Here is a 20,085-nt window from a genome sequence, read left to right on the forward strand (position 1 = left end):
AAAGGAATCTGGTAATTTTGAGTCGTGGCAGCTAACCATCTCCATCTACGGGGACGAATAACCAAAAATTTAACACCATTGTGTTGTACAAAAATAGAATGTATGTTAGGCTTCAGGGATTGTTAGATCTGAGAATTTAGAAGAGAGCTTAAAAACCATCTATCTACTCTCTTTTTTCTTCTCCAAATTGGAATTCTTTATATAGTTTCTATATAAAATGGTCTGTAATCTAACTAAATGCTTGTGATATAAATCTTACTACTTTCTAAAGCAGCCTTTTCCATGCTCGGATACTTCTTAGCACTAGGAAGTTCTTTCTTATTTTTATATAAATGCTACTTCCCTAAAGCTTCTTCTGTTTCATTATGCTGAACACCTCTCCCGTTCCCTACCATTCACCTCTGCTACCTTCTGGATATTGGGATCTGGTATTTCCCCATTTTCAGGCTACTGGTTGTTCCCTCTTATATCTTGAGGCAAGCAAAATGTGGTAGAATTAAATAATCAAAAGGAAAAATAGCAATGATCATTTTATACTTCTATAGCATTTTTTCTCCCATTTTAATTCTCCGTTGACTGAAAGCAAATTAGGGAGTATTTCAAGTGAGCAAAAAGCTGATAAGTTTATGGGGGCAACTTTAAGAAGATTGTAAGTTCATGCTTATAAAGGAAACAGAAGAATCTTCTTAATTTGACTGGATGCTATAGCATTGAAGGCAAATGGAAGAGTTTTCATCATCTGAGGAACTGTTAAAGATTTAGCAATTAATTTTGATTCGTTTTTCAGATTACACTAGATGTGTTGGCTGATATGGGTCATGAAGAGTTGAAAGAAATAGGCATCAATGCATACGGACACCGCCATAAATTAATCAAGGGAGTAGAAAGACTCTTAGGTGGACAACAAGGTAAGCTATTAAAAAATAAATAGATTTCAGAAATTAGTGGTACAAGATAAGTGTCCAGGCTGCCATTTGCTCAGGTGGCCTGACCCCAGAGCTCGTGCACTCAGCTGGGGTGGCACCTCCTGCCTCCCCGTCTCCATCCTTGACCTCGCTCTCCCTCTCGTTGCTTTAGCTAGAAATCAGAGTCACTCTTCCCTCTCCCCCAACACTTTGTATCCTAAATATCTCTGGAATCTGTGCTTCTGTCCTTTCCCACTGCTGTCACCTAATCCCTGTCACTGTCATCTCTCTCCTGGACTCTCACAACCACCTTCCAGCTTATCTCCAGCAGTCACCTGTGCCTCCCCTCTGGTACCTTCCCTACACTGTAACCAGAAGACACTTTTCAAAATGACTGTATGATCATATCTTTCCAGGGCTTAAAATCCTTCAATAGAATGCTGTTGCTTTTAGGATAAAATCAGATGTTCATAGCATGGCTTTTCATAATCTGACCTTTCTCTCTTACCTTATCTTGTGTCTTTTTCCCTCCCTCACAACTGTCAGCTCAGTCTTTTTCCATTGTACTTTGCTGTTACACGCCTATCTTTCTCCTTTGTGTGCCTCCCTGTTCTCTGTTTGTTAGAAGTGCTTTCGCTATAGGAAAGCAAAGGGAGAAAAAGGAAACAACTTGAATTAGTCATTTAGTCTACAGAGGTAATAAAATTGCAAGAGTGACATGAAACTAAACGTTAACAGGTGTTGAGCTTGAGTCTTGCTTATTTGTACTAAATCAACATGGGTAATGAAATTAACAAGAACAATGTATTTTAAACTTATTATAAGTGACCATTTCAAGTCATCTCACAGATAATAATTCTTTTAGAGGATAATTCTTATATTTTAGACCACACTACATTGTAATCACACTGTGTTTTCTTTTGTATCAGCATCATGTATGTTCATGATTGAGTTCAGTTCAACAAATAATTGTTGAGCCTGCTGTGTGTATGTACAAGGACCTCTGTAAGAACAGATCAAATTGAACCCCAAACACATCTCCATTACTTCTCTTGTCTTTGGATGTACTTGCTTAATACAACCTTATATATTAGGTTCAAATTGCACATACATTAGACTTGTTCCAAAATATCTGTTATTTATGACAAGTGTTCCCCAAAATAGAGCCTGAAGAGTGTGGACCTTTGTTTAATATGTTAATTTTTCTTTCCTGCAGGCACCAATCCTTATTTGACTTTTCACTGTGTTAATCAGGGAACTATTTTGCTGGATCTTGCTCCAGAAGATAAAGAATATCAGTCAGTAGAAGAAGAGGTAATGCACATGAAAATTTTTAATTATCTTTTCCTGAAATCTGTGCTTAAACCTCTTTTTCCAAGAGAGGTAGGCTTGTCTTACATTAACTTACGGTCGCTTGCCTATCTATTATTCTGTCTCCCTTAGTCATTGTGGTGGCGTATTGCCAACATTAAGATAGGACTATAGAGTAGAACTATACCACACTGCTTTCACATCATAACCCTAGGATTGCCAGTGGGTGGGCCAGATGTATCTTTTTATTCTGGAGACTTTCTTGAAACTCATACAAGTAAGGACCCTATTAGAACTATTTTCTTGTATTGTTTTTTTTAATATAAATTTATAAAATTTATATAAATATAAATTTATTTATTTATTTTTATTTTTGTCTGAGTTGGATCTTCGTTGCTGTGCGCACACTTCTCTCTAGTTGCGGCGAGCGGGGGCTACTCTTCATTGCGATGCGCCGGCTTCTCATTGCGGTGGCTACTCTTCGTTGCGGAGCACGGGCTCTAGGCACGCGGGCTTCAGTAGTTGTGGCTCGTGGGCTCTAGAGTGCAGTCTCAGTAGTTGTGGTTCATGGGCTTAGTTGCTCCGTGGCATGTGGGATCTTCCCAGACCAGGGCTTGAACCCGTGTCCCCTGCATTGGCAGGCGGATTCTCAACCATTGCACCACCAGGGAAGCCCTATTTTCTTGTATTGTTAAAATGCTACCTAAGAATAATGTGGAGTGAGCATCTTGCCTCATAGATAGCAAATATCTTCTCATCTTTATTTTCATGCAAAGTAATAAAATGTGATTATAAAATAATATGCCTAATTTTCAAGAGTGCTTAGGAAATCTGCCCCATAACTCAAGTCACCTTTCATTTCTGCAGTCACGGTTATTTTAAAGCACCATATTAAGGCTATTTGTATGAATCTATCTATCTGGTAGAGATGATGCCACAGAGATTCCCTCTGAAATCTGATGGCTTATCCCTCACTTCTTACACATAATAAACAAAGTGCCTAACGGCATTATCGTAATAAATAAACTTCCGAATTAATTCCACTGTTTTGCAGAGAAAGACATGCCTACATTTTTGTTTGTTTTCCACCTCCGAATTAGTGCTGATATTATTCCCATTCTAGGAACTTAGGACCCTTACCCCAGGGTAGTATTTCAGCTTGTACTTGTCAGTTTATCAGGAAAGCATCCTGTTTTCTCATGTCTTATTGTGTAATCATTCTCTTAGTAGTAAGTAAATTTTGATAATAAGGTCAAAAATGTAGTGACTAAGTTCACAAATGGAGCGGTAAGATAGAGAATCAACTCTTTGAGTCAATTCTATGAGAAACTTAGGTCTTTAAAACATTTTACTTTTCCGTCATAATTATTAATTTGGAGAGTGGAAGTAGGGTGAGTAGTGTCAGAAGAAAGTTATTCCACTTAGTTACACGTTATATCCAACTTCCCCTGATCTGTGTGGATATACTTTGAGATCCCAAAGTAAAGAGATAACGTGGAATTTTTCACCTAGGGAACAAAGATTTCCTGATTTTTAAAAATTTGTTGTGGGGCTTCCCTGGTGGCGCAGTGGTTGAGAATCTGCCTGCCAATGCAGGGGACACGGGTTCGAGCCCTGGTCTGGGAAGATCCCACATGCCGCGGAGCGGCTGGGCCCGTGAGCCACAATTACTGAGCCTGCGCGTCTGGAGCCTGTGCTCCGCAACAAGAGAGGCCGCGGTAATGAGAGGCCTGCGCACCGTGATGAAGAGTGGCCCCCACTTGCCGCAACTAGAGAAAGCCCTCGCACAGAAACGAAGACCCAACACAGCCATAAATAAATAAATAAATAAATAAAAATTAAAAAAAAATTTTTGTTGTGTTTATTTTTAGCGTTAGACCAATGGTGTATTTGTCCAATGTGAGGAGTTTTAATTTGACTTAATCACAATGTTGTTTCTCCTCAAGAACATAAAATAGTAATGTAGATGACTTAATGTGATATTTTACCCCATTGTGTTTACAGAAAAACCTTTCAAAGCTTTTATTAGAAAATAAATAGAAAATGCAAAAGTTTAATATTTATGTCTGTGACTATTTTCTCACCAGAAATACTTCTTCACTAAACTTGTTGACCAATTTATAGTGAACTCCTATTTACTTATTAGTGCTGAATCTTAGACTCATCAGTGACACAATATAATAGAATTGAACTTTTGAAAACAACAGGAGGAATGTCTTCAGAATTACACACTGGCGTATTTTCAGAAAGTTACTTTCTTTTGTTCTATAGATGCAAAGTACAATTCGCGAACACAGAGATGGTGGTAATGCTGGTGGCATCTTCAACAGATACAATGTCATTCGAGTAAGTTTTTTAAATTTCAGGGTGGAAATTGGATTGCACAGCTTGCCTGAATATCAAACATAGGCCGGAGCAGCTGGCGTTAGTGAGGCAAACATGGTGATAAGACTCCCAGCTCACCCACTAATTTGGACCATAGCTGACAGTAATTTCTGTTATCACTATTTCAAAGTAGCATTAAAGGCCTGGATTTTCAATCTAATTGAGTCAGTGTTTATATCAGTATGCATGTATCTCTTAATCTCAGTATCTTATTTATAACATGGAATAAATGACTGCCATATGCTTTTTTTCAGAGGGGTGTCATGAAGATGAATAAAATGAATTGAGAACTCGGTTAACCCTTTGGGTTAATGGACCTATTGAAATTACACCAGTGCACATCAGAATTACCTGGGGAGCTTTTTGAAAGTACAGATTTGTAGGCCCCTGTATCCTGAAATTCAATTAAGTCCTCGGTTGATTTTGAGGTATAGCTAGGTATGGTGCAGAATAACAAACAAAAACTATAGCTGAAACTTATGTCACTAAAAGCCAGAGTATTAACTGAATTACACCGGCCTGGCAACTTTAGCGTTTTTAAATAATGTTTTAAGCAAACAAAACAAAAAACAAAAATTGAACCTCCCTAAAGGAAAACATACTTCTTATTTTAACTCATAAACTACCAATTAATATACATTTCACTAATTCACTTCTTTCTTCCTCATCCTTAAAGATTCAAAAAGTTGTCAACAAGAAGCTGAGAGAACGATTCTGTCACAGGCAGAAGGAAGTGTCTGAGGAGAATCATAACCACCATAACGAGCGCATGTTATTTCACGGTGAGCGTGCCGACGGCCGTTCCCTCTGGGCGTTTGCAAGCTCCAATAGGGTGAAAAGCCTGTGTTACTGACTATATTAGTGTTGTGTTAAAAATGGTTTGTTCTGATTTTTTTTTTTTAACTACGTGTTGGTACCAGCTTTCTAATGCATTACATGTTGGTACCAGCTTTCTAATGCATTACATGTTAGTACAGGCTTTCCAAGGCATGTACAGTGAAAATAATTTATCTGAAATTGTCTCAGAACTTAAATTGCACACTGAGCCATCTAGATAGTGAAATATTATTTTTGTTGTAGTTTAGCATAATTGTTTTAGTTTATTAGATGATCTAGTTTTGCTTAAAGTAGGACTGGGTGTAAAATAATCTGTATTTTCAAAGCCGCATTGTACGTTGCTATCTAAAATCTCACGCCATCTGCAAAATCCATATAACACCCTTGCTTGGTGAACACTATGGGTCCCTGATAAGATTCTAGTACATGATAATCATGTATGTAAGGAGACCATCTTACAAAATAAACTTTTCATTTAGGCGTTATTAATTAGTATCAATCTGCCAAGTGCAAATAGTATGCAGCTAATTGAGATTCTAGAAAAGCGCTCAAAACTGATCTTTCTGTCTTTATATTTTTAGGTTCTCCTTTCATTAATGCCATTATTCATAAAGGGTTTGATGAGCGACATGCATATATAGGAGGAATGTTTGGTGCTGGGATTTATTTTGCTGAAAACTCTTCTAAAAGCAACCAGTACGTTTACGGAATTGGGGGAGGAACAGGCTGCCCCGCGCACAAAGACCGGTCGTGTTACATATGTCACAGGTGATCATCTTGCCTTTTGTGTAATGGTTGCTGGCCTCAAGTCATGAACCAGATTGGTTTCTCAGGCTCTGCAGAAGTCACAGGTCATCCTCAGTCTTACTCCTAATGAGTCGGACTGTTTTGGGGTTGGATGGGAATAGCTGATCAGCCCCTGCCCCAATAGGAGTAGTGACAGCAGAGCTGACAGCAGTGGTAAAAGCGAGTCATAGGTTACGGTGAAGCTCCCTCCATTTTGGCTTTCTCCCTGGGTTCCACTTTCCTTGCTTCAGATTCAGAACAAGGTTGAGAATTATTTCTGGGGAACAAAGAACCTCTAGCTCCAGTCACATTTGAACTAAAGTCACATTTGAACTAAAGCACATAACTTCTATAAACAAGTAGAACCTTTAATTTGCTCCTGACTTTGCTAGTGATATTTTAAGGCAGGGTATATAATTAGTTAGAAGTCCAACCTCAGAATATAACTTTGGAATTAATAGTAAACAAATGAATATTAGCTTTTTAAATGGGATTTTAAAACTCAGAAATTTGAGAGAATGTAATAAACTCTCAGAAGTCAGTGAAAAAAATACCATTCCCTTTCCTGTCATTGGAAAAGATACAAAAAGAATTGTGCTGTACAAAGATTGCAACTTATTGCATTCCTCTTTAAATTAACCAGCTGCATTATTTTTGCAAAGTCAAGTTAGTAAGATACCTTGTAATCCAGTTGAAACCTCAGAAAGACCCATATAACCATGAAATTCATTATAGTTGTTCACCTTAAAACTTCTCTCTCTCAGTTTCGTTGTGAAAAAAATGGTAGCCATCAGCAGTTCTAGGACAGATGCCCTATGTCCAGAAGAAAACTTCTTTCTATTAAGGTCGCTGTGGTTAATAACGCATAAAAATTCCCAAGGATATATAATTGCAGAAATTTCCCTTTGTTGCTTCAAACCTAACTGCTAAATAACAGTAAAAGTGAACGTAGATGTGGATTAACAGTTGCTTATTAAAATTAGACACACATGTTTATGTCTTGGCCAGGATTTCCTAGAAAACAGAGCCTGAAGCAAAAGCTTATGAACTAGCACTTTCCTGGCAAGTGCAACCTCAGGGGAGCAGGAGTGAGGGCACAGCAGGAAGTGAGGCGGAGAACGAGGCAGAGCAAAGACTGGGAGGTGCACCGGTGAGCTGGCCACGGTTTCATAACCAGTGCAGTTGGTTGCTCAGTCCGTGAGACCTGGACTCATACGGTCTGAACTGTCACATCTCAGAGCAGTACATCATGGGGGAAGAGGGCTGAATTTATGTGCTGGCGCCTGTCTTGCACTGGTCAGCATTTGCTCCCCAGGGCGTTGCTGTCCCACCTTGGGGCCGCTGCGTCTGCAGGATGCACACACAAGGCACAAGGCAAGCCGGTGAGCAGACGTGAGCTAGTACCAGCCTCGCGGGCCAGCCAGGCAGGTCCTGCATCTTCTTTTGTCTCCACAGCAACAGGGACACCCTGGGGCAGGAAGCAAAAGGCAGAAAGCAAGGGCCTGTCAGGTCAAGCTTTGAGTGACATATGGACACTGGGAGTAGCCATGGCAGTGGGCCCAGCGGGCTGAGCGGGCAGAGTCCAATGACACTGTAGCGCCACCACAGTGTGGAGGTAGAGCTCAGAAAGCTTCCTTCTAATGCAGATCCAAACGTTTTCCTCTGGGACCTACAAGAGGATACAGTTGATGCCAAGCCAGCATCCCAGAGGGTCATCAGTAGCATCACACTAAAAAAGCCAGCCCAGGCAGGACTCAATTAAACTGGGTCTGGCACAATTTTTACTCAAAATAATATCTCTGATTAGTCACAATGCAAAGATCATACTCCATTACTAAAAATAAACGATTTGATTGAATAACAGGTATTTACAGTTAACAGTGTGACCAATCTTATAGCGTAGTTAAAATATTTATTAAAGTGTTTGTTAAGGGTTTGCAAACTTTTATTTTAAAGAACTACAAAGTAAGTATTTTAGGCTTTGCAGGCTGTATGACCCCTGTCACAGTGACTCAGCTCTGCCCTTGTAGTACAAAAGCAGCCATGGGCGACATGTAAAGGAATGTGTGGCAATGTGTTCCAGAATGTGTTCCAGTAAAGTTTTATTTACAAAAACAGGTGGCAGACTAGATGTTGGCCCATACTTTGCCAACCCCTAGTTTATATAATACACTTTCTTTCCAATCAATCTTTCTTCTCCTCTGTAATATTTAACAACTGCCCCAATTCATGTTTCACTCAGGTAGTATAATTTCCAGCCATACAGTTAAGCTAAGTATTTTTATATATAACCCCCTTTTATTATTATTTATCTCATCCCAGTTTTTACTTCTTCATAATGAGTAAGCCAATTCTTAATTTCAGATGCTGCTGCCATCTGCTTATTTTCTTCACTTTCTTCCTATTCAGCCACATGCATCCTTCCAGAACACAGTTTTTGCTAGTATTTGTCCTTTTTCCACTAGTCAAAAACTTACCAAGTGTTTTCTGTGATTGATTTCTAAACCACACCAAAACTTTAAATGTTAAGTATAACTATTGAGCCTGCTAACGGCTTATAGTAAATCAGTATATCAAATCTTATCCTATTCCTACTCATAAAATCAAAAGTGACATTTAAATTAGCTTGCCTTATATTAACTGCTTTTTAAAAAATCAGTAAACCTAACAGTTATGTCCTTCTAAGATTGCTTTCCTTTTTTCTTCAGACAAATGCTTTTCTGTAGAGTGACCCTTGGCAAGTCCTTTCTGCAATTCAGCACCATGAAAATGGCTCACGCCCCCCCAGGCCATCACTCCGTCATTGGGAGGCCAAGTGTGAATGGGCTGGCCTATGCTGAATATGTCATCTACAGAGGAGAGCAGGTATGGTGCTCGTGGAATAAGCATGACCAAGCTACCATAAACAGTTGATTCAGAATGCAGAGACCACGTGAGAGTTAAAGAAGACCATTTAATGAAATATCCACCACATAGTTTGATAGCATTAGTTGCTTCAGTTCAAAATGAGCATACCAAAATTCTTTGATATCATCTTTATACATAGATCCCACCATTCACCTGTCAGCTTAGGTAACACAGTGTGAACAAGATGGTGGCTGAGAAATAAAGGTGTGGCATCTCGTGCAGCTCTTGTGGCCTGCTGTTCTGAATTAATGCTTTGTCTCTTTCATGCCTCCACATGGCATGGAGAGCTAAGAGTAGCTGCCATTCAAAGATCTTCATGATGTACTTGCCACAGGCTGGTCACATGAGTTGATCAGGGTACTTACACAGAAGAATAGCTTTCTGAGTCTTAAAGCTACAGTACATTGAATTCTGCCAAATGCTTGAGGCACCAAGATAAAATTGTCAACAAACAGGACATTCTATCATTTTCAATCCAGGCCTTAACTCTCACAATACTGCTAAATGCCTACTGATTTGTCTAGAAACAAAAATCAATTTGTCTGAACTTAATTGAATTTCAAATGGATACTTTACACTGTTAGAGAAAACTAAAAAAGGAGAAAGAAGAAATTAACTATATACAAGTAAACTATGAAAACTATTTTCTTATATGCCAACAGTCTTGGGCCGGGTCAGGTGTGGAGTAGGGGGAAGAATTGCAAACAAATCCTGGGTTTCATTTAGTAGATCTGTTGATTGTGGTGGTATGGGCAAAGCATTGAAACTCTTTTAGCTGTATTCTAGGATTGAGCAAATGAGTAAATGTGTTGATGTGTTAATTTTGGGAGCTGGGTTCTCACTGTGGAAGAAGAGACATATAAATATGGAATGGGATAAGGTAAGAATGACGCTAGGGACGGACTGAAATTGGAGGTATCGATATGAACTGATGCTTTCTAGTATTTGTATGTATGTTTGTACACATGTAAATAACATGTATGTATAGGTATATGTGTAAGAGATATATGTAAGCATGAGTATATATGTGCATGTATTTCTTAGCACTGTCTGCTGAAAGCAAAGAAACCCCAGTAGCAATAAGCACACCTAAAGACCAGATCTTGGTCTCCAGTACCAACCCCCACTAAAAGGAACTTTGGAGAAACAGCTAATTCCAGGGCTGGAGCAGAATAGGAACAAGATGAGCCCGGAACAACATCTTGTTATAACAGAAAGTAATGAAGTGCTCAAAAGCAATGATGGGAGCATGTCACAAGGACTCAGAGCTGGCTTGAAGTGGCTCCCACTGGCCAAATCTGGGATAGTTTGAACATCAGAATAAGTATAGTAATAAATTTTAAAACATTGGAAAGAATACGAATTTATGTTTCTATACTGATAACAAATAGATAAATAAATGAAGGGGAAAGGAAGGCTTTGCTTACAGTAGAAAGTCAAGGGCAGGTGGTCGATAAGGAGGGAGTACTAGATTTGCAGCCATCATGGTAAAGATTAGATCAATGGATGCTAAATCTAGGGGATAATTTTGATACGGAGAGGATTGTGCATGGTCTTCTTATTAGTTACAAAGGACGGGGGGAAACCCACAGTAATTATACTTTGGAGAAAGGGGGCAATACCTTGACCAGATGATCAGAATTAACATCACCAATGAGGGACAGATACACACAGAGTGTGCCTCCAGATGTCATATTCTGAGAAGAGCCAAAATCATCTATGTAGTGTTCCAGCCAAGAATGTATGACCTCAGTCTAATCAAAATGAAGAATGTTCCATTAAAAAAAAAATTGGGGGGAAGACTGGATTCTTCAAAAATATCAATGTTATAAAAGAGAAAGGCTTTGAAAACTTTCAGATTAAATGAAACCCAAGAGACAGGACAAGTAACTTCAGATTCTGCCCCCAAATTGGATCTGGTACTAGAAGAGAAAGGACATTATTAGATCAACTGATAAAATTGAAATATGAACAATAGGTAGATAAAAGTATTACGTCAGTATAAAATTTATGTAAGAGAATATCCCTATTCTTAGGAAATAAATACTGGCATATTTAGGGATAAAGAACCATGATGAGGTATATTACTTACTCTCAAATGGCTCAGGGAAAAACATAACTGAATCTGTCTGTCTGTCTGCCTCGTATATATAGAGGTGGGGGAAGTACACATGATAAAGCAAATAGGATAAGTAAAACCTTAACAATATTTGGATGTAGGTAAAGGGTATACAGGTATTTTAGGTACTAGCTTAATTTTTGCAACTTAATATGTTTTGCAGTTGTTTCCAAATAAAAGTTTAAAAACTACCAAAGAATAAATTTGTCAAATTTTTCTGTTTAAATCAGAAACTCCCTACCTCTAGAGAAAACACTTTCACTTTGACTCAGTAATTCCACTCTTAGAAATTTGTTTTAGATAGAATCAGTGATGATCACACCCAAAAAAAAACCCTACAAGAAGGTTCATCACTATGTTGATTATCATAATGAAAAATTTAAACAACCTAAATATTCAACAAAAAGAGAATGATTTAAATGAATGTTAGTATATTTATGTGCCTGTGATTAAAAAGTATATTTACATGGTATATGCTAAACACAGAATCAACCAAAACATAAGAGCAGTTATCTCTGGGTATTGAGATTATAGGTGATTTCAGTTTTCTCTACCATACACTTTTCAAGATTTTGTAAGTTAGCTATGGGAAATAGAATTTCTTTCACACTTGGGTAGAAAGAAATAATAAGGGATACTAATAATAGGTTTACATTTCTAGTATTTGCCGATCTTTCAACCATTTCCCAAGTAGTTTGACTTGATAACTTGTTTAGATTCTCTTGCTAAAAGAATTTTAGAGAATGATGTGGTCCAAATCATATTTGAAAGAAAAAAGTACCTTGAAAACTGAAATGTGTGTAGTAGCTGTTTTGTTTCAGGGGAGCATGCCTGTGCTTCCATATCCAGGTGCTTCCCACATGGACAGTGTTTACTCTAATGTCTACTAGTTGAGTCGCTGCCCATGAGCAATTTCTCCTGATTTATGGTGGACTTTTCCTTTGCTAACTTTTCTTTCATTCCCCTTAGTGATACCTTAAATCATCTTTCACCCTTAGTATCAACACTTTCAAGAATACGTAAATGTTTTATTCAGAGGGTTGGTTCGAGGAGTATTATTTATTATTGGTGGGATTGTTTGTTTCTTTGGAATTGAAAAGATGTGTTGAAAATTAACTGCACTGTGCTTGAAAGAAAAATAGTTCTGATTTTAGTATATGACTGGACTTAGAGTATCAGGAATTTTTTTGTGCGTTGTACTTTAAGCTTCACATTAAATTAGACAATAGAGGAGGTATTCTCTGGTCATTGGCCGCTTCAGACATGTGGCCTGTTTGACTGAAATGATATGAACAATGCAGAATTATTTAACCTGGAGAACAGAAGACTACACAATGATTTATAGGATGGTTTTCAAATACACAAAATCATTCAAGGGAGCATGATTCTTCATCTCTGTGGAGAATTAACTGAAAGCATTTGAGTTTAAATTGTAGCATTGAGGATCTGGGTGAAGAAGAATTTTCTGAAAGTCAGTTACTAAAGGTGGTTGTTGAATGTTTTGTTGTAGGTACTTTAAAAATATGCTCTATGCTTTTATAACCAGCATGGGTTTAAAGTAAGACTTGACAGGAAATCATGTTTGTTGGTCTATCCTGGGCCCTTCTAGCCCTACAGTTTAGTAATTCCCTTGCCTTAAATCCCTCTGGACTTTGATGTGATTAATTCCTATCTCAGTCTGTACACAGAAGCAATTCAGTAGCCTAATGAGTAGGAACCAAGAGATAAGGACCGGTAAGTCATTCATACCATTAGCATCTTAGAATCTGCCTAAAATTTACATGTGTCAGGAATCTCCTAAGATAGTGTACTACCAAAATTCAAATGCTTGCATTACCGATCCCTTTGCTTAAGCAACTTTTCTGCAAGCAAAAGGATGTATCATACGAAGTATCATAGATATTAAATTTCACTGGGACAAAAGGAAGTAGGAGTGGGCTTCACACTCATTTTTGACACTTAGCACATGCTCACTGGGGTTAGTTTTAAATTCTTCTTTTTCTGTCTGGCTTATCTTCCCAAACAAATGGGAAACTTCTTGACAGCAGGGTCCATATCTTACCCCAGAGTGCTTTGTACGCACTAGATGCTCAATATATGTGTACTGGTGATGAATAGATAATTTTCTTGACCATTAAACTGTCTGGTTGATTAACCAGTTTTTTTCCATTTTTCCACCAGTTTTTGAGCCTTCCTAGATTCTTTATACCCAACTCTAGAATTAGCAGTAGATAGCTGACCTACCTTGTTTTAGTAACTAAAAACTAAAATACCATTTAAAACCATTTCAACAATTAAGCAGTGTTCACATTATAATAAAATAAAACTACAAACTATTTAGTTATTGCGCTCCGGATTGGAAAGTCAGGAGTAATGAGGATTGTCAGTCTTAGTTATTCCCGCTACGTATGTACTAAAGATGGAAGCCGTTGCTGCTTTTAAGTCAAACCAAAACAGACTGGACTTTTGGAAAAGAATATTATGAGTGATAATGGTTCCTTACATGAAGAGAAGCAGTTATAACTTTTCAAAACATATGTACATTTTTTGTTTTTTTAATCCTTACTGAGACCTCTTCAAGAAGAACTAGTCTTTAATGAATGAGAATAATAATGTTAATAGTAATAACTAACACAAACTAGATTTTTACTATGCCAAACCTATTCTAGGATCTTTGTGTTTAATCCTCACAAAAATCTTGGTGTCATTACTGTTCCCATTTATAGATGAGGAAAGCGGAGGCACCTGACATATAACAGTTTCTGCAGAGGTGTAAAATTATAAAGAAATAATTCAATAAATCGATCACATGTTCATTTCTGCATTTTAAGTATTAAACAGTCCAGTTTTTTAATCCTTCTTTCTTTCCATTATCTTACTCTCTCTAGGTCAGCTTTCAACAAATTATTTGGGGGCCCCAAAACACTTACCTCACCAAAGAATACTATTTTTCAGCCACAGACCACTCTGAAATATGGAGTCGAGTCTTATCATTATGTCAGAGTTAGGGTTGACGAATTCCTAGGTAGTATACACGGTTTCACCCTGCCCCCCTTCCAGTTGTCTTTGTAGGGGTTTCTGGTTAAGGTTTGTAGCGACTTCCTGGTCAGGCTTCCTCTTCCTGCTCCCACCAAGAAGTGCTCTTCCCACTGTGAGCACCGAGCCTTCGGTTTTACTACAAGAAAGAAGACACAGAAGAGGAGGGAGTACAGGGGGTGGAGGTTCTTCATCAGAGTCATTTTCTTTCCTGTAAAAATTGCCTTTAACTAGTCAACTTGTAAAAATCACCTCCAAACTGTTGCCTCTGAGTTACTGGTGACTCAGCACACGTTGCCTTTCTTCCTCCTCGCCCAGTGGGTTACATCATCATCTATGATTAATTTGAAATCAGTTCAGTGAATTATTCTGTCATTTAACAGACTTTTCCTGAAACATGCTATGTGACGGCACTATGCTAGGTGCTGTGAGAAAGATTTTTTTCTTGCCTTAGTTTTCCTGTTTATGGCATGTGGCTCTCTAGTGAGGGATAAGTATAGTGTAACCATTTTACAGTATTCAAAAGTAGAAATAACATTATAACAATTCTAGGATTATAGGATTGACACAGGTTTATATACAAATATGGAGGTGGACCTCCTAACTGTCCAGGCACCTGTGAATTAGCTGACCTTCGCAGGCTCTTGGGTGTACATGGAGTATGGGTTATGATCAACAGCCTCTGAGGCTTCCACGTTAAAGTCGGGCTTTAGTATTTTAGCTGCCCAGAGGGTGATATGTTTTGCTTCCTGTCCTTTCCAGGCATACCCAGAGTATCTCATCACCTACCAGATCATGAAGCCGGAAGCTCCTTCACAGACCGCGGCAGCCGCAGAGCAGAAGACCTAGTGAATGCCCACTGGTAAAGGCCAGATTGGATTTCAACCTGGGACTGGATGACAGTGGATTGTTCTCAACAAAATCAATATTCTATAAATCCCTGACAGCCTAGAAATAAGCTGTTTGTCTTTTATAAAGCATTGCGATAGTGATGAATATAGTATGAGTAACTGATACATACTCAACTGCTACTGTTCCCTTTGAGGAAATGTTTACAGGGGCGGCCTTTTAACATATCTCAGGCTCATTTTCATTGTAGTTATCCATTGCTAAGACAGGCTTGCTTCAATCTAGACTTGGAAAAAAAGAAAACATAACCAGTACTTTCCCAAATGTTCACAATTCACACACTACATTTGCTTTGCTATATATGGCACGTGTGTATAGTAAATATACACATATGACAGGTTCATTTTTAGTTTTTTCTGAACATTCATCATTCACTTTTTGTTGCTATCGTTGTTGTTACTTTGAAAATGAGCCGAGCCTTCTTGAGGATATTTTGCACAAAGTCACACTGACTAAAATCACTAGTGATGTAACCCAAGCTTCTGGCTGAGCAAGGCTTAGTTTCTACTTTTTTTTTTTTCCACTGATTTATTTTGTATCTGTACTTCTTATCAACGTAAACTGAGATGGAAAGGAAAAACACCACGTTTCAGTTTCCTTTTATTGATTGGCCAGTCTTACAAGGGAAAGGCACAAACGTCAACCTGATTTAGGAGCTCCCAAGTTCAGAGCAGTCGAAGCCAATGAGAGCCACTCGCACTTTCCAACTCAGGCCTGCCTCCGAGGTGTTCAGGACGGTGCTGGAGGGCCAGGAAGAGCCCAGCCAGCGAGAGACTTGAGCGATGCTGTTGTGACCTTCAGAGGGGAGACCGCCAGCGGGGCCTGTGAATCCAGGAGAAGCAGCATTACGAGGCGTGAGGGGCCTGTGGTGCGATAATAGGACCGCAGGAAAGGACAACGAGGACGCCTCACAGGAAACACGACTTCTCTTCACTTCACCCGCACCACCAGAATTGTCGCCCCCAGAATTAGCTGCCTGATTTCCAAATGCAGTGGAATTATTGTGCTTCATTAGAGTCACAAAACAATTACTTTATTGTTTCTCTAGTTTAGAAAGCTGGGATTCAAATCCTGTTTAGTCACTAGATAGGCACAGATGCAAGAACTTTTTTGTTTACTCCAGATTTGGGGTTTATTTTGAGTGAGGTGCTTCCGATAGTTTATGTAGGTCCCTGCACTAAATTTTTGAACCATTTTCTCAAACTTCTTAGTAGACAAGGAGAACAAAAATGGAAACCAAAGCTCCTTCAGTTATTTTTTAAATGAAAGTGGAGAAATAACCATACTGTTTCTTCCTGAAGTCACTACTTTGTTTTGCTTTTTTTCTCAACATTTGTCAAGTGCACATTGTTACTTGTAAAAAATTATCCATTACAGTTCTCACGCTTGCCCTTTTCACCTTAACTGAATATTGAATTAAGTGCATTAACTTACTTACTTTGACATGCTGTGCGTCTACTCAGCTTCGAAGCAAAAGTAATATAAATGTGATGAAAAAAAGGAAAAACAGTGTGACGCAAACTTGCCATTTCAACTTAAAGTCCTGAAAACTAACTTGCTTGTTTGTTTTTTAATACAGGCTGATTAAGCTGTGACCTCATTTAATCTCCTGAGGAAAAATAAAATGGTTACATGCAAAGATTCTAGAATAGGCTCTTAAACTATACATTTTGCTTTCCTTTTGGCTTGAGTCCAATGCTAGAACTAGACATCGGGAACTAGTTTTGAGTTTTATAGCTGAATCTTGCATGGGTCCTCAAAATTAAATCAAGAATTAGCCTCAGTTGTTGCTTCTATTGAAGTTTTAGTGACCCAAGCTGGGTGTTTGTGTCTTGGCTACTTGTTTAATAGCACTAGAATTCCACATGAAGCTCTCAAGTTTGATATCCATTGAGGGCTTTTTTCCTCCCTTCCTTCTTTTTTGCTGTGTATAACAGTGGGTTGAAGGAATTGGCATCTGTGTAGTTTTCAGTAGCTGTGAAAGTGTATATTACTTGCCTCCCCAATTAGATATAGTTTAAAATGGTAAACACAGCTGTGATTTTTAGTTAAGTAAAAGGGTTAATATGGTATAGATCCCGAAAGCTTTATAGCTTCATTAAAAAGATAAGCCACTACCCGACTGTGGTTATATGTTATTTCCATCATACTAACTAGATTAACGGATGTGCCAGTTTTAAACTTCAGCCTTACACTTGAGAAGTTAAACTGTGGTTCAGTATTTAAACTGCCAATGTTACGTATCTGATGTTCTGTGTGCCAAGTAAAGGTACTGTGTGTAAGGAGGACATTTGCTGTGCTTCTTGTCTCGTAATGATTCAAGTATATAGTAGTTCTTGAAAGAATGTGTACATATTATTCATCTGCTGAAGAGAATGAGTTCATTGATGTCTCACAGGAGCCAAATACATTTTTTCAAAACTTGAAAACCAAAGGTCATCATGAGTGCATTCAAGTTAGCAAAAGTTGATTGCGTTTGGAATTTCCACCCATAGCAGTGTGAAAAACCCTTTGGAACTCAAAAGCATGGCTTTAAGTTAGGCTAAAATGCACTTAATTTCTTGTATACATGCTGTATAGAAACACTAGCAAGTGAGGACTTCCAGTGTGGCCTCCCCTGAGTGGCCCCTCTGTTTCCCAAACCATATAGAAGAGAGAATCCAGACGCCTCCACCGGTTCCACCACAGGTCTGACATCAAAGGGCTTCTAGACCTGATGGCCCAGTTTGCTAGCTATTGGCATCAGTTAAGTGCTCTGGACTGGACACTTTCTCCTTGTACTTGGCCTCCTTCCCTTTTCCCCAGATTGCTAGTCTGGAATTATAATTAGCTCCAGCAATTACCTTTGACCCCTCTCATTTTCCTCCTTTCTCCATCTTGAGTCTTGCATATGGCGACCGTACCTCTGTATCCACTTCGCAACTGGAACTGGGTATTAAGCCTCATGTGCTCTGCTCAGAAGATTCTGCCACTTTGTCAACAAATGACAGCATGGAACCCAGAGTTTTAATTCTATGCAAAATAATCGCAGTACAACCAGGATTCTTCCTTACCTTTTCCTTCTTGGAATTTGGAATCTCTAGCTTTTCGGTAACATAAGTAGAATAAACAATATTAGGATGTTTTTTGTGAAATGGCACCCTTGTGCTCGTTTGAACTTGATGTTAGTGGCTACAGTAATTTCCCTTTGCTCTCAAAATAGCAAAGTGCATTGATATATGCAGAGAAATGCCTGAATGTGGCAAATAAAGTAATATAGATGAATATTCTATTATTATAGCCTTTATACAAAAAAAATAAAATTTTGGTGTGTGCTGGAAGACAGCATTAGAATACAATGAGTTGCCTACGTTTTTCTCTATTTCAGTAAGTCTCCCAACTGCACAGAGGTTCTTGGCCACTGCTCACCCTCCCTTTTTTTCTGTTTTAACATCTTTATTGGAGTATAATTGCTTTAAAATGTTGTGTTAGTTTCTGCTTTATAACAAAGTGAATCAGCTGTACGTATGCATATATCCCCATATCCCCTCCCTCTTGCGTCTCCCTCCCACCCTCCCTATCCCACCCCTCTAGGTGGTCGCAAAGCACCGAGCTGATCTCCCTGTGCTATGTGTCTGCTTCCCACTAGCTAGCTATTTTACATTTGGTAGTGTATATATGTCCATGCCACTCTCTCACTTCATCCCAGCTTGCCCTCCCTTTTAAAAAGGAGGATGCACCTTCTGGATTTCTGTAATTGCTTTCAAACAGAGATGGTATGTATTTTTAAGCACCTTTCCCCCAGTGTGTCCAGATCCCATTTGTATGATAATCTGTGATAAACAGCCTTTTTTCTGTGTTTTCTGTTGGGCAGTTATCTCGCATAGAGCTATAGATTTTAGTCATTCAGGCAACACTCAAAACTGACATAAAGATAGGGTTTCATGTGTCAGAAATTTACTTAAAGACTGAAGTTAAACTTCTTTGTTGTCAAATCAGTGACAGAGAAATGAAAAGACAGTGATTGTGAAGATAGTATTTGCGCTTCGGCTGGACACATCTAGCATATGAAAAGGAAATGCTTTTTTTTTTTTTTTTTTTTTAAAACCACCCTAAAAAGTGAGGCTTCTTCAGATACTTTGTGAGTTCTGAAATTAATAGACATTCTTTCTTCTTAAGAAAGCCTTAACTATGGCAGAAACTTTTTAACCTTTTATATCCTAATAAATACAGAGTTGTAATTCCATTTCTCAGTGTGTGAAAGGTGTCAGCGAGTTGGGTGTATCTCCATGTATCTCACACTTGGTAAGCATACTTAATGAGAGTCTGTTTCGTAAGTAATGCTCCTTTACGTGCAAAGGAGCTGAGAGAATTGATCCATCCCAATTTCTCTACATCTGAACTTCCTCAGCTACCAAATCTTCTGGTTTAGAGAAATGCTAGAAAGATTTTGAAACCCATTAAGTTTTGTGCATGTGGGGATTAGCAACAACTCATAAAGTGATACCATGTAGGATCTGAGTGTTGCACAAGCTGATTTTTAATCATTTTAAAATACAAACCACGGTGATAAGTGAAAAGCAGTAGGAAACTAAAGATTTTATATACTCTCTAAGACCAAACGTGCTCACGATGTGACCAGTTTTAAACATCTACCAGAGGGTTGTGCCTCCTTTGAAATAACATTCACACAGTAGAGATTGCATTTTGACTCTTCATTCTTTTGTGTTTTCTTTTGTGATTTACACTTTCACATCTCCACACGCAGCCCACCACCCATCTTTTCAAACAGATTTCTCATGCTCTAGAATGCAGAGTGTTTGGTTATTTTTCATCTGTCTGCCCTTTTTTGCAGGCAGCCCTTGAAGCCCCTTGTTGATTCCTAGCATTTGCAGAGAAATGTAGTTAAAC

At 38.5% G+C, this 20,085-nt stretch overlaps 1 protein-coding gene across 1 annotated transcript in view; it reads left to right on the forward strand.

Annotated features, from left to right (window-relative positions):
- The window catches only part of TNKS (tankyrase), a 179,374-nt gene extending 164,092 nt beyond the window's left edge, over positions 1-15,282 (forward strand). The window contains exons 21-27 of the mRNA XM_061177564.1: positions 788-908; positions 2,122-2,219; positions 4,488-4,562; positions 5,278-5,383; positions 6,020-6,206; positions 8,933-9,089; positions 15,049-15,282. Of these exons, the coding sequence (XP_061033547.1) occupies positions 788-908; positions 2,122-2,219; positions 4,488-4,562; positions 5,278-5,383; positions 6,020-6,206; positions 8,933-9,089; positions 15,049-15,135 (831 nt within the window). The 3' untranslated portion in view covers positions 15,136-15,282. The remainder of the gene's footprint in view (positions 1-787; positions 909-2,121; positions 2,220-4,487; positions 4,563-5,277; positions 5,384-6,019; positions 6,207-8,932; positions 9,090-15,048) is intronic.
- Positions 15,283-20,085: the final 4,803 nt, after the last annotated feature.

Source organism: Eubalaena glacialis, chromosome 20 (genome assembly GCF_028564815.1).
Source record: "Eubalaena glacialis isolate mEubGla1 chromosome 20, mEubGla1.1.hap2.+ XY, whole genome shotgun sequence".
Classification (NCBI taxonomy): domain Eukaryota; kingdom Metazoa; phylum Chordata; class Mammalia; order Artiodactyla; family Balaenidae; genus Eubalaena; species Eubalaena glacialis.